Source organism: Oncorhynchus clarkii, chromosome 13 (genome assembly GCF_045791955.1).
Source record: "Oncorhynchus clarkii lewisi isolate Uvic-CL-2024 chromosome 13, UVic_Ocla_1.0, whole genome shotgun sequence".
NCBI classification, from domain to species: Eukaryota; Metazoa; Chordata; class Actinopteri; order Salmoniformes; family Salmonidae; genus Oncorhynchus; species Oncorhynchus clarkii.
Window position 1 is genome coordinate 31041977 of NC_092159.1, and position 24581 is coordinate 31066557.

At 42.5% G+C, this 24581-nt stretch overlaps 1 protein-coding gene across 2 annotated transcripts in view; it reads right to left on the reverse strand.

The window, feature by feature from the left end:
* LOC139364518 (egl nine homolog 1-like) overlaps positions 1-24581 on the reverse strand; it is a 42353-nt gene that overhangs the window by 5093 nt on the left and 12679 nt on the right. For both annotated transcript variants that reach the window (XM_071101306.1, XM_071101307.1), the window contains exons 2-4: positions 20206-20325; positions 4961-5097; positions 4454-4521 (exon numbers count right to left, since the gene is read on the reverse strand). In XM_071101306.1, the coding sequence (XP_070957407.1) occupies positions 4454-4521; positions 4961-5097; positions 20206-20325 (325 nt within the window). The remainder of the gene's footprint in view (positions 1-4453; positions 4522-4960; positions 5098-20205; positions 20326-24581) is intronic.

The window sequence follows — 24581 nt, forward strand, 5'->3', positions numbered from 1 at the left end:
AAAAAAAACTGAAAGAATATGGCACCATAACAATCCTGCCAAGAGAGGGCCGCCCACCAAAAATCACGGACCAGGCAAGGAGGGCATTAATCAGAGGCAACAAAGAGACCAAAGATAACCCTGAAGGAACTGCAAAGCTCCACAGTGGAGATTGGAGCATCTGTCCATAGGACCACTTTAAGCAGTACACTTTTAAGCAGTACACTCCAGAGCTGCGCTTTATGGAAGAGTGGCTAGAAAAAGTAATTGCTTGAAGAAAAAAATAGGCACACAAGTTTGGTGTTAGCCAAAACGCATGTGGGAGACTCTCCAAACATATGGAAGGAGGTAGTCTGGTCAGATGAGACTAAAATTGAGCATTTTGGGCATCAAGGAAAACGCTATGTCTAGCGCAAACCCAACACCTCTCATCACCCCGAGAACACCATCCCCACAGTGAAGCATGGTGGTAGCAGCATCGTGCTGTGGGATGTTCTTCATCGGCAGGGCCTGGGAAACTGGTCAGAATTGAAGGATGGTGCAAAATACAGGGAAATTATTGAGGGAAACCTGTTTCAGTCTTCCAGAGATTTGAGACAGGGACGTAGGTTCACCTTCCAGCAACATTTGAGTGGTTTAAGGGGAAACATTTACATGTCTTGGAATGGCCAAGTCAAAGCCCAGACCTCAATCCAATTGAGAATCTGTGGTATGATTTAAAGATTGGGGTACACCAGTGTAACCAATCCAACTTGAAGGAGCTGAATACGTTTTGCCTTGAAGAATGGGCAAAAATCCCAGTGGCTAGTTGTGCCAAACTTATAGAGACATACCCCCAAAGACTTGCAGATGTAATTGTTGCAAAGGGTGGCTCTACAAAGTTGTCATGTATGCTCTCTCTCCAGCGCTCTAGGTCACCATGCTCCCGCACCTAAGCTGGATCGACAGGTTCCCGCGCCTTAGCAGAGGTGAACGCTCCGCTCCTGATACCCGGCATCGTCATCTTGGTCAATGTCATGTGGATGGAGCCGCGCGTCGGGGAGGGGGTGCAGTCACGTGTGCTCCCTCTCCGGCCTCTAGGTTACCGGTCTTCTCGTTATGGCGCACACCTGTCACCATCGTTACGTGTATTATGACACTCACCTGGACTCCATCACCTCCTTGATTACCTGCCACTCCCTTTGGTTCCTTCCCCAGGCGTCATTGTTTCAGTTTCATGTCTTGACTTTTTTTTGGGGGGGGGGGATGCCAAAGGGGGTGAATACTTTCGCAAGCCACTGTAGGTAGAGTTATTAAAGTGACTATGCATAGATAATAACAGAGCATCAGTGGCGTAAAAGAGGGGGTGGGGGGTTGGGCAATGCAAATAGTCAGGGTAGCCATTTGATTAGATGTTCAGGAGTCTTATGGGTTGGGGGTAGAAGCTGTTTAGAAGCCTCTAGGACCTAGACTTGGTGCACCGGTACCCCTTGCCGCCGTGAGGTAGCAAAGAGAACAGTCTATGACTAGGGTGGCTGGAGTCTTTGACAATTTAGGGCCTTCCTCTGACACCACCTGGTATAGAGGTCCTTGATGGTAGGAAGCTTGGCCCCAGTGATGTACTGGGCAGTACGCACTACCCTCTGTAGTGCCTTGCGGTCAGAGGCCGAGCAGTTGCCAGACCAGGCAGTGATGCAACCAGATGATGCAGCTGCAGAACCTTTTGAGGATCTGAGGACCCATGCCAAATATTTTCAGTCTCCTGAGGGGGAATAGGTTTTGTCGTGCCCTCTTCACGACTGTCTTGGTGTGCTTGGACCATGTTAGTTTGTTAGTGATGTGGACACTAAGGAACTTGAAGCTCAATCTGCTCCACTACAGCTCCGTCGATGAGAACGGGGGCATGCTCAGTCCTCCTTTTCCTGTAGTCCACAATCATCTCCTTTGTCTTGATCACGTTGAGGGAGAGGTTGTTGTCCTGGCACCACACGGCCAGGTCTCTGACCTCCTCCCTATAGGCTGTCTCGTCGTTGTCGGTGATCAGGCCTACCACTATTGTGTTATCATTAATCATTAATCACTTAATGATGGTGTTGGCGTCGTGCCTGGCTGTGCAGTCATGAGTGAACAGGGAGCACAGGGGGGGGGGGGGGGGGGGCTGAGCACGCACCCGAGGGGCCCCTGTGTTGAGGATCAGTGTGGTGGATGTGTTGTTACCTACCCTTACCACCTGGGGGCAGCCCGTCAGGAAGTCCAGGATCCAGTTGCAGAAGGAGGTGTTTAGTCCAGGGTCCTTAACTTATTGATGAGCTTTGAGGGCACTATGGTGTTGAACGTTGAGCTGTAGTCAATGAATATCATTCTCACATAGGTGTTCCTTTTGTTCAGGTGGGAAAGGACAGTGTGGAGTGCAATAAAGATTGCATCATCTATGGATCTGTTAGGGTGGTATGCAAATTGGAGTGGGTCTAGGGTTTCTGGGACAATGGTGTTGATGTGAGCCATGGCCAGCCTTTCAAAGCTCTTCATGGCTCCAGATGTGAGTGTTACGGGTCGGTAGTCATTCAGGCAGGTTACCTTAGTGTCCTTGGGAACAGAGACTATGGTGGTCTGCTTAAAACAGGTTGGTATTACAGACTCGGACAGGGAGAGGTTGAAAAAGTCAGTGAAGACACTTGCCAGTTGGTGAGTGCATGCTTGCAGTACACGTCCTGGTAATCCATCTGGCCTGTTTAAAGGTTTTACTCACATCGGCTGCGGAGAGAGTGATCACACGGTCATCCGGAACAGCTGATTCTCTCATGCATGTTTCAGTGTTATTTGCCTTGAAGCGAGCATAGAAATAGTTTAGCTCATCTGGTAGGCTCGTGTCACTGGGCAGCTCTCGGCAGTGCTTCCCTTTATAGTCTGTAATGGTTTGCAAGCCCTGCCACATTAGACGAGCATCAGAGCTGGTGTAGTACCATTCGATCTTAGTTCTGTATTGACGCTTTGCCTGTTTGATGGTTCGTCAGAGGGCATAGCGGAATTTCTTATAAGCTTCCGGGTTAGAGTCCCGCTCATTGAAAGCGGCAGTTCTAGCCTTTAGCTCAGTGCAGATGTTGCCTGTAATCCATGGCTTCGGGTTGGGGTATGTTGGGGTGGTTGGGGTATGTACGGTCACTGTGGGGACGATGTCATCAATGCACTTATTAATGAAGCCAATGACTGATGGAGTGTAGTCCATCGGAAGAACATATGCCAGTCTGTTCTCGCAAAACAGTCCTGTAGCTTAGCATCTGCTTCCTCTAACCACTTTTTATTGACCGAGTCACTGTTGCTTCCTGCTTTAATTTTTGCTTGTAAGCAGGAATCAGGAGGATAGAATTATGGTCAGATTTGCCAAATGGAGGGAGAGGGAGAGCGTCTCTGTGTGTGGAGTAAAGGTGCTCTAGAGTTTTTTTCCCTCTGCTTGCACATTTAACATGCTGACAGAAATTTGCTATAACGGATTTAAGATTCACTGCATTAAAGTCCCCGGCCACTAGGATCGCCGCCTCTGGATGAGCGTTTTCCTGTTTGCTTATGGCGGAATACAGTGCATTGAGTGCGGTCTTAGTGCCAGCACCGGACTGTGGTGGTATGTAGACAGCTATGAAAAATACAGATGAAAACTCTCTAGGTAGTTAGTATGGTCTACAGCTTATCACAACATACTCTACCTCAGGCGAGCAGGACCTTAAGACTTCCTTAGATATCGTGCACCAGCTGTTATTTACAAATAGGCATAAGCCGCCATCCCTTGTCTTACCAGACATCGCTGTTATATCCTCCCGATACAGCGTACTACCAGCCAGCTAGCTGTATGTTGATAATGTCGTCATTCAGCCAGGACTACGTGAAGCATAAGATATTACAGTTTTTAATGTCCTGTTGGTAGTTTATTCTTCCTTGTAGGTCGTCAATTTTATTTTTGAATGACTGCACGTTAGCTAGTAGAACGGAAAGCAGTGGAGGTTTATTCGATCGCCTATGAATTCTCAGAAGGCAGCCCAACCTCCTTCCTCTTTTTCTCCATCTTCTCTTCACACAAATGACAGGGATTTGGGCCTGTTCCCAGGAAAGCAGTTTGTCCTTCACGTGGGCTCGTCGGACTTGTTAAAGGAAAAAGCTTCTGCCAGTTCGTGGTGAGTAATCACTGTTCTAATGTCCAGAAGTTATTTTCGGTCATAAGAGACGGTAGCAGCAACATTATGTACAGAATAAGTTTAAAAAATCAGTTACAAACAACACAAAAAAACAAACAAAAAATATGTTCTTATGAATGTGTTCTTATGATGATCACTTTGACCCTGTATTCATAAAGTCTCTTAGTCTCACATTGCTGATCTAGGATCAAGTGCTGATCTACGATCATTTTATCTTATTTATTATGATCCAAAAGGCAAAACTGATCCTAGATCAGCACTCTTACTTTGAGATGTTTTATGAATACGTGCCCAGGACTCCATCTTACTTGTTAGATATTTCTCCTTGGCCCGAGCTCGTTCATCGGCATCAAAATACCACACTGTTATGGCATACCTGGACAGCGAGTGAGACAACGGAAACAGAGAGGTCAACTAACATACAATTATTTACATAATAGGTATACCTACTAACACCAACACTACCATTTGTCATGGTCCAACTTTTCTAACAGTATTGAGCATTTTCCAATATATTAAAGCTGGATATTGTTGGTGGTGTTGCTTAATGTGGTAACACTGTACAATAATGTCTGTTCATAGATCATGGCATGCATTAACCTAATGTAAACTATGTCACAATTCAGGCTTCAGCCAAGTTCTCAAAATGGCCTGTTGCGGATGCTTTACTTAAATTACATTACAATAAGCAACACAAAACAGGAGGTTTGGGATTGTGATGGAAGACAAGCAGAAAACCCTGGATCCAAGATCAGGAGTATTGACATTTTCTCTGGGGTCAAAAGGTCAGAGGTCAAGCTAAGAGATCACCCTACCTGGTGTAGTATGCCGGCTGCACCTCATGGGGGTTCCGCCGGTCCGACCAGAAGAAGAGCAGGCGGTCGAACTTGGGTTCGATGTCGACGAACTGCGCCTTGGCCTCTGGGAAAATCCTCAGGATTCCTCCGTGTTTCTATGTGACAATACAAGTCATATGTGACATCAATACATTATCCAAATAATGAATTCATTCATTCAGAAATTAAGTCAAAATGTAATAAAAATGTATTCTCCCATTTCGATTTGTCAAATAACATAGAACCAATCCCCGCATAAAACAGTAAAATGTGTGAATAGAAAGAAAAATCACATCGAATAAGAAGCTTTAAAAACATCTACTGTTCTGGGCATCGAAACATAACTTTTTTCAAAATACTTGCTGCAGCAAGGTACATTGTTAATATGACAAGCTTTCGCAGGGAAACCAAGCACCAAGTTTCATTAGTAATTATCATCGAACAATAACTTTTGTAATAAATATTATTTGAAATAGACTACATGGCCAAAAGTATGTGAACACCTGCTCATCGAACATCTCATTCCAAAATCATGGGCATTAATATGGAATTGGTCCCCCCTTTGATGCTATAACAGCTTTCACGGAAGGCTTTCCACCAGATGCTGGAACATTGCTGCAGGGACTTGGATCCATTCAGCCATAAGAGCATTAGTGAGGTCAGGCACTGATGTCGGGCGATTAGGCCTGGCTCGGCGTTCCAATTCATCCCAAAGGTGTTCGGAAGGGTTGAGGTCAGGGCTCTGTGCAGGCCAGTCAAGTTCTTCCACGCTGATCTCGACAAGCCATTTCTGTATGGACCTCACACAGGGGCATTGTCATGCTGAAACAGGAAGGGCATTCCCCAAACTGAATCGTCTGGAATGTCATTGCATGCTGTAGTAATAAGATTTCCCTTCACTGGAACTAAGGGGCCTAGCCCAAACAATGAAAAACAGCCCCAGACCATTATTCCTCCACCACAAAACTTTACAATTGGCACTATGCATTAGGGCATCTGCCAAATCCAGATTTGTCCTTGGACTGCTAGATGGTGAAGTGTGATTCATCACTCCAGAGAACGCGTTTCCACTGCTCTAGAGTTCAATGATGGCGAGCTCTACACCACTCCAGCTGACACTTGGCATTGGTGATCTTAGGCTTGTGTGCGGCTGCTCAGCCATGGAAACCCATTCCATGAAGCTCCCGACAAACAGGTATTGTGCTGACATTGCTTCCAGAGGCAGTTTGGAACTCAGTAGTGAGCGTTGCAACCGAGGGCAGGCGATTTTTACGCGCAACACGCTTCAGCACTCGGCTGTTCCATTCTGTGAGCTTGTGTGGCCTACCACTTCGTGGCTGAGCTTATGTTGCTCCTAGACTTTTCCACTTCAGAATAACAGCACTTACAGTTGACCGGGGTAGCTCTAGCAAGGCAGAAATTTTACAAACTAACTTGTTGGAAAGGTGGCATCCTATGACAGTGCCACGTTGAAAGTCACTGAGCTCTTCAGTACGGGCCATTCTACTGCCAATGTTGGTCTATGGAAATTGCATGGCTGTGTGCTCAATTTTATACACCTGTTAGCAACATTGTGGCTTAAATAGCTGGATCCACTAATTTGAAGGGGTGTCCACATACTTCTGCCCATGTAGTGTATGACGTGACCCTGACTGCATAAAAAAAAGTGATGTGAGGTTTGGGAGCCAAACAGGGTTGTATTTTGGTTCAAACCATTTGTACCAGATTCACCTTCAGTTGAAGCTAAATGAGGAAGTATGTGTGTTTGTTGCTATTTACTTCATGCAGATAAGTGTGGTTTGGTGTACACACATGACAAGGAAAACAAACAAGAGGAGCAATCACGTCCACCTCTTCCCAAATGCCACATACAAAGCTGTTACCATGTGAAGTGTTTCCTGGGAGTTGGGTTAGTGTGAGTTAAGAGGAAAATTAGTTACACCAATATAACAAACACAATAACACACACGCCAAAATGCACATTATAAACTGGGTGGTTCGAGCCCTTAATACTGATTGGCTGACAGCCGTGGTATATCAGACCGTATACCAGGCATGACAAAACATGTATTTTGACTGCTCTAATTACATTGGTAACCAGTTTATAATAGCTATAATGAACCTCTTGGCTTTGTGATATATGGCCAATATACCACGGCTAAGGGCTGTGTCCAGGCACTTTGCGTTGCGTTGTACATAAGAACAGCCCTTGGCTGCGGTATATCGGCCATATATCACACCTCCTCGTAACACACACATCCCAACACATGACCCTGACACACACATACAAATAAATGCATGCAAACACACATAGGTACACACAGCAGCACATGCATCCCTACACACACACACACACACCCCTTGAAACACGCAGGATAGGAATGTTAAGGGTGCGAAAATGTTAAAAGGAGAATGGCTTTTTCATGTGGGGGGCTACCCTGTTGCAAAAACATGACTCATAACTGCAGGTTTGCGTGAACTGCTTGGGGGCCGGTGTGTGACAGGTATGTGTGAGGGGTGTGTCCATGGGTGGGGTGTGTGTGTGTTTGCATGTGACTACTAGGGGGCCGATGTGTGTGTGCAGTGTGTAAAGAAGAGGGGTTATGTTGACCTTCAAACATGCATGTTTCCCCCCAGCTTCTCCGGGGGATCAAGTTATCCGTTCACCTCCTAAATGAGGCTGGGGAATGATGAAGAACTGGTGGGTATGAGAGAGTACTAACTAGAGTTCTTAACCCTACATCATAAGTATAAAATAACTTAAAGGGAACGTATTGCTCTATGGAGTGATTTTCGTGGCAACAGAAATTTAATCTGATCTCAATCATTTTGAAATGATTCAACATGATTAAATTCAGAATCAATTTCTGTTGGCTCTAATATCACTCCATAGTGCCAAGTGGATACACTTGCAGTCCCAAAGCATGACAGCATTGAATCCAAGATTGCGTAGCAGTGGGATGTTTTGATTTTTCTTGTCCCGTCCCTTGTATATATAAAGTGCCTTGCGAAAGTATTCGGCCCCCTTGAACTTTGCGACCTTTTGCCACATTTCAGGCTTCAAACATAAAGATATAAAACTGTATTTTTTTTGTGAAGAATCAACAACAAGTGGGACACAATCATGAAGTGGAACGACATTTATTGGATATTTCAAACTTTTTTAACAAATCAAAAACTGAAAAATTGGGCGTGCAAAATTATTCAGCCCCTTTACTTTCAGTGCAGCAAACTCTCTCCAGAAGTTCAGTGAGGATCTCTGAATGATCCAATGTTGACCTAAATGACTAATGATGATAAATACAATCCACCTGTGTGTAATCAAGTCGTATAAATGCACCTGCACTGTGATAGTATCAGAGGTCCGTTAAAAGCGCAGAGAGCATCATGAAGAACAAGGAACACACCAGGCAGGTCCGAGATACTGTTGTGAAGAAGTTTAAAGCCGGATTTGGATACAAAAAGATTTCCCAAGCTTTAAACATCCCAAGGAGCACTGTGCAAGCGATAATATTGAAATGGAAGGAGTATCAGACCACTGCAAATCTACCAAGACCTGGCCGTCCCTCTAAACTTTCAGCTCATACAAGGAGAAGACTGATCAGAGATGCAGCCAAGAGGCCCATGATCACTCTGGATGAACTGTAGAGATCTACAGCTGAGGTGGGAGACTCTGTCCATAGGACAACAATCAGTCGTATATTGCACAAATCTGGCCTTTATGGAAGAGTGGCAAGAAGAAAGCCATTTCTTAAAGATATCCATAAAATGTGTCGTTTAAAGTTTGCCACAAGCCACCTGGGAGACACACCAAACATGTGGAAGAAGGTGCTCTGGTCAGATGAAACCAAAATTGAACTTTTTGGCAACAATGCAAAACGTTATGTTTGGCGTAAAAGCAACACAGCTGAACACACCATCCCCACTGTCAAACATGGTGGTGGCAGCATCATGGTTTGGGCCTGCTTTTCTTCAGCAGGGACAGTGAAGATGGTTAAAATTGATGGGAAGATGGATGGAGCCAAATACAGGACCATTCTGGAAGAAAACCTGATGGAGTCTGCAAAAGACCTGAGACTGGGACAGAGATTTGTCTTCCAACAAGACAATGATCCAAAACATAAAGCAAAATCTACAATGGAATGGTTCAAAAATAAACATATCCAGGTGTTAGAATGGCCAAGTCAAAGTCCAGACCTGAATCCAATCGAGAATCTGTGGAAAGAACTGAAAACTGCTGTTCACAAATGCTCTCCATCCAACCTCACTGAGCTCGAGCTGTTTTGCAAGGAGGAATGGGAAAAAATGTCAGTCTTTCGATGTGCAAAACTGATAGAGACATACCCCAAGCGACTTACAGCTGTAATCGCAGCAAAAGGTGGCGCTACAAAGTATTAACTTAAGGGGGCTGAATAATTTTGCACGCCCAATTTTTCAGTTTTTGATTTGTTAAAAAAGTTAGAAATATCCAATAAATGTCGTTCCACTTCATGATTGTGTCCCACTTGTTGTTGATTCTTCACAAAAAAATACAGTTTTATATCTTTATGTTTGAAGCCTGAAATGTGGCAAAAGGTCGCAAAGTTCAAGGGGGCCGAATACTTTCGCAAGGCACTGTAGTTTCTTTCTTCGTATGTATTTTTAATCTAATTTTTCCATCTACGGACTGAACATACTCTCCTGCAACCCGCCTCACCCAATGCCGTATGGATCTGCTATTTTTTATACTTTAGAACCGTAACCCCCTTCAAGCTAGCCAGCTACTAGCTAGTAGTCAGTTAGCCACTGCTAGTTAGCCATCACCGTTAACAAGGGACATCTGCCAGCTTCAGCCCGGTCAACTCCTGCCAGCCTGCACAACGCGATATCAACCCAGAGCATATCGGACTGCTTTTCTCCACCATATCTCCGGATTCCCACCGCAAGCTCTGAACCTTTACTCTGGATCATCGCAGTTAGCTAGCTGCTATCCGAGTGGCTACTCCTGGCTAACGTCTCTGTCACGAAGCAAGCACCAGTTAGCCTGGAGCTAGCCTCGAATCTAGGCCCGTCTCCCGGCTACCCGAATAGATCTTTCAAGAATTCCTGGGATTCAATTACCTCTTTGGCCAATTGGCCTGGACCCTTTGCTGCCGACACGGAGCCCCGCCAATCCATCACGACTGATCTGCCGACGTAACCATGCAAGGGGGTTTTAACACGCTTCCCTGTTGCAACGTCCCCCTGAGGCCCATCTGCTAGCACCGGTCTGCTAGCTGTCTGAATCTCTGTGCCTACAGCTCGCCTAGCTACTCACTGGACCCTATGATTACTTGGCTACACATGCCGCTCCCTAATGTCAATATGCCTTGTCCATTGCTGTTTTGGTTAGCAATTGTTGTCTTATTTCACTGTAGAGCCTGCAGCCCTGCTCAATAAGCCTTAGCTAGCCCTGTTGTTCCACCCCCCACACATGCGGTGACAGCACTTGGCTTAAATAGTGCTTCTAGAGACATAACCTCTCTCATCGTCACTCAATGCCTAGGCTTACCTCCACTGTACTCACATCCTACCATACCCTTGTCTGTACATTTTGCCTTGAATCCATCCTTCCGTGCCCAGAAACTTGCCACCTTTACTCTCTGTTCCGAAGGCACTAGACGACCAGTTCTTTTAGCCTTTAGCCGTACTCTTATACTACTCCTCCTCTGTTCCTCTGGTGATGCAGAGGTTAACCCAGGCCCTGCAGCCCCCAGCATCACTCCCATTCCCCAGGAGCTCTCATTTGTTGACTTCTGTAACCGTAAAAGCATTGGTTACATGCAAGTTAACATTAGAAGCCTCCTCCCTAAGTTTGTTTTATTCACTTCTTTAGCACACTCCGCCAACCCGGATATCCTAGCTGTGTCTGAATCCTGGTTTAGGAAGGCCACCAAAAATCCTGAATATACATCCCTAACTATAACATTTTCCAACAAGATAGAACTGCCAAAGAGGGCGGAGTTGCAATCTACTGCAGAGATAGCCCGCAGAGTTCTGTCATACTATCCAGGTCTGTGCCCAAACAAAATTGAGCTTCTGCTTTTAAAAATCCACCTTTCCAGAAACAAGTCTCTCATCGTTGACGCTTGTTATAGACCCTCTTCAACCCCCAGCTGTGCCCTGGACACCATATGTGAATTGATTGCCCCCCATCTATCTTCAGAGTTCGTACTGTTAGGCGACCTAAACTGGGATATGCTTAACGCCCCGGCCGTCCTACAATCTAGGCTAGATTCCCTTAATCTCACACAAATGATCAATGGAACACACCAGGTACAACCCAAAATCCGTAACCATGGACACCCTTTTAGATACGGTGCCTTGCGAAAGTATTCGGCCCCCTTGAACTTTGCGACCTTTTGCCACATTTCAGGCTTCAAACATAAAGATATAAAACTATATTTTTTTGTGAAGAATCAACAACAAGTGGGACACAATCATGAAGTGGAACGACATTTATTGGATATTTCAAACTTTTTTAACAAATCAAAAACTGAAAAATTGGGCGTGCAAAATTATTATTATCCAAACAGCTGATGTTCTGAAAGAGCTGCAAAATCTGGATCCCTACAAATCAGCTGGGCTAGACAATCTGTTTCTAAAATTATCCGCCGAAAAAGCTGCAACCCCTATTACTAGCCTATTCGTCTGAGATCCCCAAAGATTGGAAAGCTGCCGCGGTCATCCCCCTCTTCACCTTAGACCCAAACTGTTATAAACCTATATCCATCTGCCCTGCCTTTCTAAAATCTTTGAAAGCAAAGTTAATAAACAGATCACCATCCATTTCGAATCCCACTGTACCTTCTCCATTATGCAATCTGGTTTCTGAGCAAGTAAAACTAAGTGCATGCTCTTCAATCGATTGCTACCTGCACCCTCCCCGCCCGACTAGCATCACTACTCTCGACGGTTCTGACCTAGAATATATGGACAACTACAAATGCCTATGTGTCCGGTTAGACTGCAAACTCTCCTTCCAGACTCACATTAAGCATCTCCAATCCAAATTAAATCTAGAATCGGCTTCCTATTCCTATAACAAAGCCTTCAATCATGCCGCCAAACATTCCCTCGTAAAAGGGGATGTTTTATCTCCCTCTCTAACTTTAAGCATAAGCTGTCAGAGCAGCTTACCGATCACTGTACCTGTACACAGCTAATCTGTAAATAGCACACCTGACTACCTCATCCCCATATTATTACTTACCCTCTTGCTGTTTTGCACCCCAGTATCTCTACTTGCACAGCATCATCTGCACATCTATCCCTTCAGTGTTAATGCTAAATTGTAATTATTTTCGTCTCTATGGCCTATTTATTGCTTACCTTTGTTTATGTGTAAGTCTGTGTTGTTGCTTTTGTCACACTGCTATGCTTTATCTTGGCCAGGTTGCAGTTGTAAATGAGAACTTGTTCTCAACTGGCCTACCTGGTTAAATAAAGGTGAAATAAATAAATACAATTAAAAAAGGGCAAATGATACCTCATGCTTACATGATTGAAAATCAGTACCTTTATCACTTTTAGTTTACTCTATGTGATAATAGATTGGCTAACCAAATACTCTCTCTATTAATTGTTTAGGTATTTGTAAATCAGTGGTCTGTACTCTCTTGGTACCTTAACTTGTGTCCTCTTGGCTGTTTTCCTTCATAGTAATCCCAACTATGCCTCCAATTTTGTTACCCACTGGCAGCTTATAAAGTTAACTGAAAAAGTGAAAGTACCGTAACTTATTTTTTATTTGTACGAGGTAACAATCGGTCTACAACATGGTTTCTACTCTTTGAGGGTGTTTTCACATAGTCCTCTTTAAAGTGAACTCTTGGATAAGCTAAATAACTCAGTTATCTTTGAATTCACACTGCCCCTGCCTTTAAAATGAGAACTCAACTACTTTGCAAGTTCACGTCACCTATTCTGTGATCCGAGTCCTCTTTGCATTGAAATTGATATGTTTCGAAAGGAACCAATAACTTTTTCTAACATTCACTCAATGCACTCAGGGTTTTTACAAAGCGCAAGACAAGCCATTCCATCAGTTATCGGACAGCCTACATACATATTGGAAACTAATAGATTGCATTTATTTAAAAGATTAGACAATCAATTTTATCAGAAGATACTATTAACATGTGCCTTCAGAAAGTATTCACACTCCTTGACATTTTCCACATTTTGTTGTGTTACAAAGTGGGATTAAATTGTGGGATTTAATTGTTATTTTGTGTCAAAGGACCTACACAAAATATTAGAGCTGAGTGTCTTTCTGGTGAAGTCTCTAAGAGGTTTCCACACCTAGATTGTGCAACATTTGCCCATTATTCTTTTCAAAATTCTTAAAGCTCTGTCAAATTGGTTGTTGATCATTGCTAGAAAACTATTTGTAGGTATTGCCATAGATTTTCAAGCAGATTTAAGTCAAAACTGTAACTCGGCCACTCAGGAACATTCCCTGTTTTCGGAAGCAACTCCAGTGTCGATTTGGCCTTGTGTTTTACGTTATTGTCCTGCTGAAAGGTGAATACATCTTCCAGTGTCTGGGGGAAAGCAGACTGAAGCCTGCGCTTTGCTCCATTCCGTTTGTTTTTTATTCTGAAAAACTCCTCAAACTTTAACGATTACAAGCATACCCATAACATGATGCAGCCACCACTATGCTCGAAAATATGGAGAGTGGTACTCAGTAACGTGTTGTATTGGATTTTTGATTCAGGACAAAAAGTTTGTTGCAAACAGGATGCTTAAAAAAATGTATTCTGTACAGCTTGTCTTCTTTTCACTCTGTCAATTAGGTTAGTATTGTGGAGTAACTACAATGTTGTTGATCTATCCTCAGTTTTCTCCTATCATAGACATTAAACTCTGTAACTGTTTTAGTCACCATTGGCCTCATGGTGAAATACCTGAGTGGTTTCCTTCCTCTCCTGCAACTGAGTTAGGAAGTCTGTATATTTTATAGTGACTGAGTGTATTGATACACCATCCAAAGTGTAATTAATAACTTCACCATGCTCAAAGGGATATTTTTACCCATCTACCTATAGGTGCCCTTCATTTGCAAGGCATTGGAAAACCTTCCTGGCCTTTATGGTTGAATCTGTGTTTGAAATTCACTAATCGACTGAAGGGACGTTACAGATAATTGTATGTGTGGGGTATAGAGATTAGGTATTCATTCAAAAATGTTAAACACTGGGGTTGAATACTTATAGACTCACATGTTAACTTTTCATTTTTTATACATTTGCAAAGATTTTGACAAAACATAATTCCACATTGAAAAATCTAAATGTAAAACATTTTTAATTCAGGCTGTAACAACAAAATGTGGAAAAAGTCAAGGGGTGTGAATACTCTCTGAAGGCACTGTAAATATTATAAGTAACAAAATAAATAGCAAAAGAATAACTGCAGATTAAATCATGCTTTCATTCAAAATTGTACACCCAATGTAGGCTACTGCTCCCTTAAGAGCTAGAATTGATTTTGGACCCTATGTTGTGATTCTCACCAAATATGATATTGAATAAACAGCTTATGAAGCTCTCTTAGCCTATAGATCACATATTGCAAACAAATAATCTTAACTAAAACAACCACACATATTTTGGTTTTCTGTGCATCCTTGACAATAGCTAATCAATATAAAAAACAGCACTTTTTTTTGCCAACCTGCACCATCTCTCTCTTGTGGCACCAATGTGAGGGCTTATGTCAGGGTAAACTGTGTTGCATTAGCCTAGTGTGGTGCGGGAATAATGACAAGCGAACCTGAGGAGCTCACATTGCCCTAAAAAAGGGAACCGGACCCCCGTAATTCAAGCAACCTCTCGAGATCACGTGGGCTATGGAAAGCTATTTTAACATGTATTCATTGAAATTCCTTTTTTTTAATATCAATAACTCCCAATAGGATTCAATGGAGAAACTGGTGTTTGTGAGTTCGATTCCCCCAGCAGACAAACTTTTTTCCTCCCTGAAAATACTATCCACTGCTGCTCCTCAACAGCGCCAGAAGAGTTGTGCTTAGGCCTACATAATGTGAATATTACTGTAGCAACAGGGTTAGGGTCACGGCTTCCTGCGCATCTTTGCTGCAACACTCCTAACTTGGAGAAATACACGTGCAACCATGTTGCTGTGTCTTCCTGTTGGGAGCAGAGAACGTATGTAGCAGCATGCAAATGTGATCCTGCCCACATGAAGGTCATTATCATAGAATTATTGATATCAAAAAATTATTTATTGATATCAAAAATAATTAACAAATTATACAAATAATAAAACATTTCATATGAATAATAAAAATATATATTTCATTTTTTGATTTATAAAAAGCAATTTTATATCAATAAATATTTTGTGGGATATAAAAATTAAATTACTAATATAAGAAATTAAATTATTGATATAAAGAAAGACAATTATTGATATAACATTTTTATGTATTTCCATATGGGGGCTCATTTGAGGGGTCTGAGTTCCTTTAGAGTGTTCACACTGCACCAAAAAAATCAAGGGAACCGCACTGAGTTCACAAAAATTGACTGAAAGGGACCAAGTGTGAAAACACCCTGAGTATCTGCATGGTGTAAATGGCACTAAACACACATACTTTCTAATTCGTCCTGCAGTTTGTTTTATAAAGTATCTTTATCCATAACTGAAGGCACATCTGGGCTTACCCAGGCCTCCTTTTAGAAACTTGATCTGTTAATAATCCTATATTGTAGATGAGTATTTCTTAAAAACCTGTTTGTGGAGACCCAAAGGGCTGGACATTTTTGCTTTGGCCTAGCACTACACATGTAATTCCACTAATCAACTCATCCTCTAACCTTTGATTAGTGGATTTGTGTAGTGCTAGGGCAAAAACTAAAATGTGCACCCCTTTGGGTCCCAAGGACCAGGATTAACACTGCTGTAGATGGCACAGACCAAGTCATGGTGTAATCTAACATCTTACTATGTGCTCTGAAATAAACTGAACAAAAATATAATTGCAACATGTAAAGTGTTGGTCCCATGTTTCATGAGCAGAAACAAAATATCCCCGACATTTTCCATATGCACAAAAAGCTTATTTCTCTCACATTTTGGCACACATTTGCTTACATTGCTGTTAGTAGTGAGCATTTCTAATTTGCCAAGATAATCCACCAACCTGACAGGTGTGGCATATTAAGAATCTGATTAAACAGCATGATCAGGTGCACCTTGTGCTGGGGACAATAAAAGTCCACTCTAAAATGTGTTGTGTTGTTGTTTTAGAGAATTTGGCAGCACATCCAACCGACCTCAGAACCGCAGACCACGTGTAACCACGCCAGCCCAGGACCCCACATCCGGCTTCATCACTTGCGGGATCGTCTGAGACCAGCCGATGAAACTGTGGATTTGCACAACCAAAGGATTTCTGTCAGAAAGTCCTCCTCACCAAGGTCTTGCAGTTCGGAAGTCGTAACCGACTTCATGGATGAATACCGGGCAGATGGCAGACAGTGTGTATGGTGTCGTGTGGGCGAGCGGTTTGCAGGCATAAGATCGGGACAACGAAAACAATTGCATTTTATTGATTGCAATTTGAATGCACAGAGATACCGTGACAAGATCCTGAGTCCCATTGTCGTGCCATTCATCCACCGGCATCACCTCATGTTTCAGCACAATAAAGCACGGCACCATGTCACAAGGACCTGCACACAATTCCTGGAAGCTGAAAATGTCCCAGTTTTACATGGCTTGCATACTCACCAGCCATGTCACCCATTGAGCATGTTTGGGATGCTCTAGATCGATGTGTACGACAGTGTGTTCCAGCCAATATCCAGCAACTTCGCACAGCCATTGAAGAAGAGTGGGACAACATTCCACATGCCACAATCAACAGCCTGATCAACTCTATGCGAAGGAGATGTGTTGCCCTGCATGAGGGAAAATGTGATCCACTCCCTTCCTTTCTTTTAAGGTATCTGTGACCAACAGATGCCTATCTATATTCCCAGTCATGTGAAATCCATAGATTAGGGCCTAATTTATTTATTTCAATTGACAGATTTCCTTATATGAACTGTAACTCAGTAAAATCTTTGAAATTGTTGCATGTTGCGTTTATATTTTTCTTCAGTGTATTAGCAGCTATTAAGACCCACTGGAATTGTCTACCTCTTAGTCAAGTTCCTAATGTAGATCATTATAAAACAGGTTGTTTGGATGCTGATTGGTTGATCTGTGGGACAACAACTCCCGCAATATACCATGACGTGTTAATTCCACTGTCCCGCAGCCCAGGCAGGAAATTCATAAACTTAATCTCCCTTGTGAAAAAAATACTATTTGGTTTGCAACAGTTGTCTGTGTCATGTGCAACAATGTATCATTTGACAAATGCGATCTCTCCTGTGCCAGTAGGCTATCTAGCCCAAGAACGAACGTGAACCTAATAATTTACCATGGAAACCGTAAACTCAGAATTCGATTCCGTCATTAACCAGCGCAGTGTAGGATATGTATTAAATATGTATTAATATTTATTAAATCCTTATTTATTGAAGTTCTTGTCTCTCATCATCGAATGCTATCTACATGTCAATGACTTGTTTAGCATAACAACGTCGAATGAATATAATTAACGACTGGACCAAAACATGAGAAAATAACTCACGACCAGTTCTTCCATTCGTGTGCCATCAACGGAAAACGTCACTATTAACATCACCAACTAGCTTGGTTAGCTTGGACTCGCCAACCATTATAGTTGTTGCCTCTGTAGGCCTATTGGATATTTATTAAATCATTATTTATTGATTATTTATTCATTATTTATTCTCTCATCATCATTGAATCTCTAACTAGCTACTACATGCCAATGATTTGTTTAGCATATCTATGTTGAATGAATATAATTATTTGAATTAAGGACTGGGTAAAAACATGAGAAAATAACTAAAGACCAGCCAGCTAGGGGAGCAATTTCAGAATGCAAAACCAAATTTACTTGTAATTAATATTTTTATAAATATGTTGGCAAACATTTTCTAAAAGCAATAATGCCCACATATCCAGAAATTATCGTGTGACAACTCCCTCCAAGGGCTGTATCCCGACCCTTGGCTTCGCCTAGGGTCTCAGAACAGCCCTTGACGGGAGCTGTCTGACAATAATTTCCAGGTTCTCAGGTATTATTTTTTAAATAATTCCCAACCCCTGGTCCCCAACAGCACACATTTTTGTTGTAGCCCTGGACAAACTCACCTAATTCAACTCATTGAGGGCTTGATGATTAGTTGACAAGTTGAATCAGGTGTGCTTGTCCGGGGGTACTGGATGACTGGATGTTGGAAACACTGATGATGCATCTATTGATAGAACCTCAGCTGCTATCAACTTCTCCAGCATTCCTCAAACCATTCCACGGAGACCTCCAGCCATTCCATTTATGTGATATTCCAGAGCTAGCACACCTGATTTAAGTCGTCAACTAATCATCAAGCCCTTGATTAGGTGAATCAGGTGTGCTGGTTCAGGGCTACAACAAAATGTTTTGGGTGTCCGATGGTGAGGCATTTGCAAGTTTACTGTCGTGCTCAGTAGGGCACACCATAGGCAAATTAAACAACAGTAAATTCAAATCTGTGTCCTTATTGGAAAAGTTTAGGTAGTTCCTTGTCTCACTCCATTTTCTCCTTACTGAACATGACCCAGGTAAAATCTCTAAGTGGTCCTAATTTCATAATTAGCTGCTAATCTTACACCAGGCCTATAGGGCAGTGAGTCTTACTAGGACCTTGGCTGCAGCCCTACTATACAACCCCACTAGCGGATTCCAAACTGATAACTCCCTATCCCCTTATTCACGTTCATTCTTTCAGATCTGAGAGGAGGGTCAGCAAAGGCAAAGATCAGGGGAAAAGAGAAGGGAGGGCGCTATCGGATTAGAATTAAGGCCCACAATGTCAGAGTGGGAGTGTGAGAGGAGCTGCCTGCCTGTCATCCCCATTCCAGCATAGTTTCCACCTGCAATCACAATGTTCTAGTGGTAGCCCTGGGGTTGGTTCTAGCAGTTACTGCCACTCCCTTTGGTGCATGAATGCCTGTGTGTGCGTGGGATTGTGAGCATTATTTGTGCAATTACATGAAAATGTAATAGCAGTGAGTGCCCACATTAGCTGTAAATTATGCAGACTGTGTCCATTACATGTTTTCCGTCCCAACAGGACTCCATAGTCAGCCGTGCTTCTGCCATCACTTGTCACACTGTAGCATGTATGGTTGCCATATTAGAACAGATTCACAAGGTGTTGTTGTCCATCAGAGGCTGTCCTTATATGGACACCATACATATGTTATGGAGTCAGTTACCTGACGACTCAAACTGAGTTCTTCCGCTGCTCTATCATTTGCTACACACTTCAGTCAGACTGCCATTGTTAAAGTCGTCTGTGGTGACGTCAAAATGAGGGGTGCTTTACAAAACAAAGTCATCAGTGATTGGATCATCTCTAACCAATCAGAGTATCAAAGCCAATGATACATTTTCAAAATGACTTCTGGCTCTGGCCCAACCCACTGGTTTCTGGAGCAAGGAGTTTCAGAAGCCAGGCAATGGAGTCATTGTACAGTTTGTGTGGGATTCATCCATAGCGTGTCAGTACCTGTTTTAGACACCCCCCTTTCCCCTCACTTTATCGATCAACACTTCTCCCCTCCGCATAAACTCATTTAGTGGGCTGGTTGGTGAACTTTGGAATTACATCCAGAAACTGGCATGGAATTTATTTAACTAGGCAAGTCAGTTAAGAACAAATTCTTATTTACAATGATGGCATGGAATTAACAAAGTCAATATACAAAGCCACAGTGTTGTTCCCAGCAGAGAAAACTGGTTGCAACGACGTCATTATGGCATCTTTGATGAATAGGCCTTGTATAGGTCTACTGTTTTTTTTTAAGGAACCAGAAAAATAAGGAACAATATTTTTTTTTACTGGTTAGAATTTGACCAAAATATGTAATCTTTCCCACGCCATCTTCATCTTGTAATGAAAAATACTTCTTTACCCGGTGAAGTCTCCACAAACTGAGAATCAGTTTACAACCAGAAAAAAGGCAAATTTGGGGTTAGTAGCAGAAAACATTTAAAAAATAAACTAAATATTGGACATAAAGTTTGCTTTCAGTTCATTGTATTGACATACCTTAGCCTCCCAGTCTTTATTGAGATAGTAAATACACGTTACACATCTCCCATCGCCGTTAGGGTTATCCACATGACGTACATACCCAGTCCCGTCGCCTGGGTAACAGGCCACCATGGCCTGAAAAAGAACATGAGAAGGACATGTTAGGAGGAAATATTTTGGGTAGCCATTTTGACAGTGTTGTAAAAGTTGTCACAAGATAAAAATGCTTCCCAACAGTAGACATACTTTCAACACCTATTTCTGAGATGTCCATGCAAGTCAGCAATAAATTACACCGGTTGAGGATATCATTGCAGATGCAATTCAGTTGCTTGGCTGTTGCTTCCAAATTCATTTTTAAATACATTTTGTGACAATCATTACAATACGTTTCACAACAAATGATTAACGCATAGCCAATTGTTTAAAGTGACCCCTTTTAACAGGCTAGTCTATGTCACTTGCCTCCATGATTAGGCTACACTCTGGTAAAGCATATAACAGAACAGCATATTTCCTATTATGAAATTGTCATGTCATTTAAGAAGTCTTGTTGATTCATAATTGATAATACTGCTGTTGAAATTCATGTGTACAAAAAGTATATACAAAATGATTGCCGTTCAATGCATGCTAACAAAAAAGAGAATCACAAACAAAAAGGGGAGCTTGTTATTCATAATTGCTGATATGTGAAAGACGAGGCAGAGAGGAGATTGACACGCTTGCTGGGCTGATTTGAAAGGAAAGAGGCTAATTGGAGTAGCCAAGTTGTTTTTGCTGTGTCATCGGTCTGGCCTTTACTTCAAGTGTTAGAAAACAATGATTTATTATGTCGGTCTCTGGGTCACACGCACAAGTTGTTACGTAATAAACCGTGGGTGGGAAGAAGAAAAAAAGCCAGCTGGATTATTTTTATACACAGATACATCCTCTTTATTTATTTATTTTTATAAATGGATACATCCTTTTGGTTCTCGGGTATTGCCACGGGACCAGGCCAAAGTGGACACACACACACACACACACACACACACACACACACACGTGTATTTTGCTCAGTCATTGGAGATGTATAGTACTTCCAAGGACATAGGCTACAATTGAGTAGTCACAAAGTAGTATATTTTGTCAGACTTTATTTGGATAGTCCCATATAGATGATCTACATATCAAAAGAGATGGCACTGTGCTCTGATATTGATTCATTCATTGTTAGGAAAGAGCTTGCAAAAAAAGGCATTTCACTGTACTTGTGCATGTGACAATACAACTTGAAACTTGAAAGTACAGATGGTCAAACAAGGCAACAGTAAACATGTTGTCCCCCATGAATGATGCCGCACCCCCCTTGGTTCAATTAGTGTAATTTTATAAATGACAGATCTCTGTGGCAAGATGCATCATTCACCCAAGTTGAATCAAAATCGGGCCAGTGGTGTCTGAGATATCGCATGGGTTAGCTAGACTCATTTCCCTGAGCGTGTGGGCCAAATTTCATGTTGTTTTAGGTACTAGTCTGGAAAATATTGTGTTGAGAGACTTTTGTCCATAGATGCCACATTTTTTGTGTGAGTTGCATTTTAAGTGTTTTTCACAACATTCTAAAGGGTGGAAAATCCCTGGGTTCCTGAGGCAAATTTTAACTGGCTTGTTAAAGCGCCACCATCTGGACAATCAGTGTAATTTTGTAAATGCCGGATCTCTATGGCAAGACACACCATTCACGCAAATTTTCATCAAAATCAGTCCAGCGGTGCCTGAGAAATCGTTTGTGGCGAACAAACATACTGACGGAAGGGGACCCATTTAATCATGGGGGACAACTATCTGTTGATAAGCAAAGGTTAAGATTAGGGCTAGGGTTAGTGGATAGTTACTTGAAATGTTGTTGACAGTTATTGAACTGTCAACTACTGAACATCTACAAATCATATACAAACCACTTATTTTGGACTATCCAAATAAAGTGTTACCGTATATATTTCATATCTAATCACAGAAACAGAAGACATTGATGCTACAAATCTGTTACCATTCAATTCCAAAGTATGCAAACTGACAACACTCTGAATTCGACCTGCCTTCCAAACAATATCCCTGTCAAGTTCCTATAGCAAGTCCTTTTCAATTATGTTCTACAATAATCATAACTATGCTAAACTAATAACAGAATTCCGATAGGTCCTTAGACTGTCAACAAGGGCCAGAGTGTAATCCACCACCCCACAGGACTGTATGATACTATGACATGAGACTGCTTACACTGCCGTTTTTGTGTTTATTTGTGACCTGGAAGGCCTTCTGATCTCTTTTCCATCTGTGGAGGAGGGAGGACGGAGGGGTGAGATGAGATGAGGGGAGAGGGGGACGGGGACGGGAGGCTGTTAACCACCAGGATGTTCTGCACGTCTCACGTTCACGCCGCTCTGCCAGGGTCATTTCCAGATGGTGGAAACCCCCTCGTCTTTTTATTTAAGAGAGGCCCGCACGCAAAAGAAAGGAAATCAAAGGGAGGAAAGGGGGTCGGAGGTCACAAAATCGGTCACCGGCGCTCTGGGTCAGACCTTGAGTCTAACTGGTATAGGCAGTGGTGACCATAGGTGTGTGTGTGTGTGTGTGTGTGTGTGTGTGTGTGTGTGTGTGTGTGTGGAAACCATGCCGTGAAGTGAAGGCCAGAGTTGGTGATAACCAATTATTTTTATTTTTTGCACAACAGAACAATCCATCCTAGAAAGTTTTGGAATGTCGAGGTCGGAACGTTGGGAACAAGGGCACGCGAAGATTTGAGGGAAAAAAATCTGCTTAGCTCATCAGGATAGGGCGGCAGGTAGCCTAGCGGTTAAGAGCATTGGGCCAGTAACTGAAAAGTCGCTGGTTCCAATCCTGAGCCGATTAGGTGAAAAATCTGTTGATGATTTTGGGGGATAAATGCTTAGATCTCGCTGCGCTCGCCCTCGGATTCCGTAGAGTGATCTCCACGCTGCAGCCGGCAGTCAGTGACAGGCTACGCATGACAGATGACAGCCCCCACAATTCATTATTCCAACCATTAGTGCTGTGCAAGAGCGATTTCCATCGAGAGAGGGCATGTGAATGGAGAGAAGGGCAGGTGAGGGGGTTGGCAGCCATACCGCCTTCATACAGACAGTGCCCATACTAAACCTGGGGTTGCAAAATTCCGGAAACTTTCAATAACTTCCCTGGTTTTCTAGAAATCCTTTTTGGAGGATTACAGATTTTCTGCTTATTCGCTCCTGAATCTGGGAATCCTCCAACTGAGATTTTGGGAAAACCAGAGAACTGATTCAAAGTTCCAAGAATGTTGCAACCCTACACATACCCTATTATGACACAACAGCAGTCTACAAAATACAAGAAACATCTTATAGTGTAAGCACTTAATATGCATAACAAGACTGTTATGGGGGTTGAGAGTCATTTGGTAACTGTGATCTGAAATTTCTGCTTGCTACTTTATTTTCCAGATGTTTAATGAACGCTTTATGTTAACAAAGTTGGTGATCAGTTACATTGTCTTCCGCACTGCTGCAAGCAGACGTGACAAAGCCAATGTATGCGTTATGGACTAGAAATGTATTGGAGCAAGGTACTCGCTTACTGTAGGCACAATGCATAAATGGGTTACAGCTCTGAACTGTATAAGGCCACATAAATGGAATAGGCTATATTGCACTTGTAGGCATTGCGCACAATACACTTCAACACTCCAGTCTTGCACACTTGGAGTGAGTGTGTCTGTATCTGAGTGAGTGTATCTGTATCTGAGTGTAAATGTCTGAGTATTCCTGTGTTTGTGTGTCTGAAGGTGAGGGTGTCTGTGCATATTTCAGTCTTTCTGTGTAATTGCATGGTTTGAAAATGAGTGTGTGTCTGTGTGAATTCACCTCAGTGAGTGTGTCAGTGTGTGCATGAGAATGGTCTGCTGCTCTCTCATCCTGCTCGATCTCTCACACGCGCCACTTCCAGAGTAGGGTTGGGTAGTATCCAGATTTTCATATCGTGATACCATCCTTCTCTCATTCCGGGATATTACCAGCATAGCACACAAGCGGGAGCTAAAAACGCAAGAAAAGCTAATTGGCCTTCTATTACCAGAATGCTAACAACATTAGCACAAAAAAAAATCAAAGACACTGCTAACTGCTAATGAGTGAAAAACAAACAAACTAATTGCAAAGGGAAATCGAAAGTCAAGAGAAATTGAGAAATTGTGTAATAAGAGAAATAAGAGAAATAGTGCAAATGAACAAAGTTGTGATGCATGCTTTTCTGAAGGAAGAGCAGCATGTGAACACTGAGCAAATGGGAGAAAAATGGAGGAGGGAAAAACATGCTAATAGGAAGCACAGGGGAAGAAATGTAGCTGT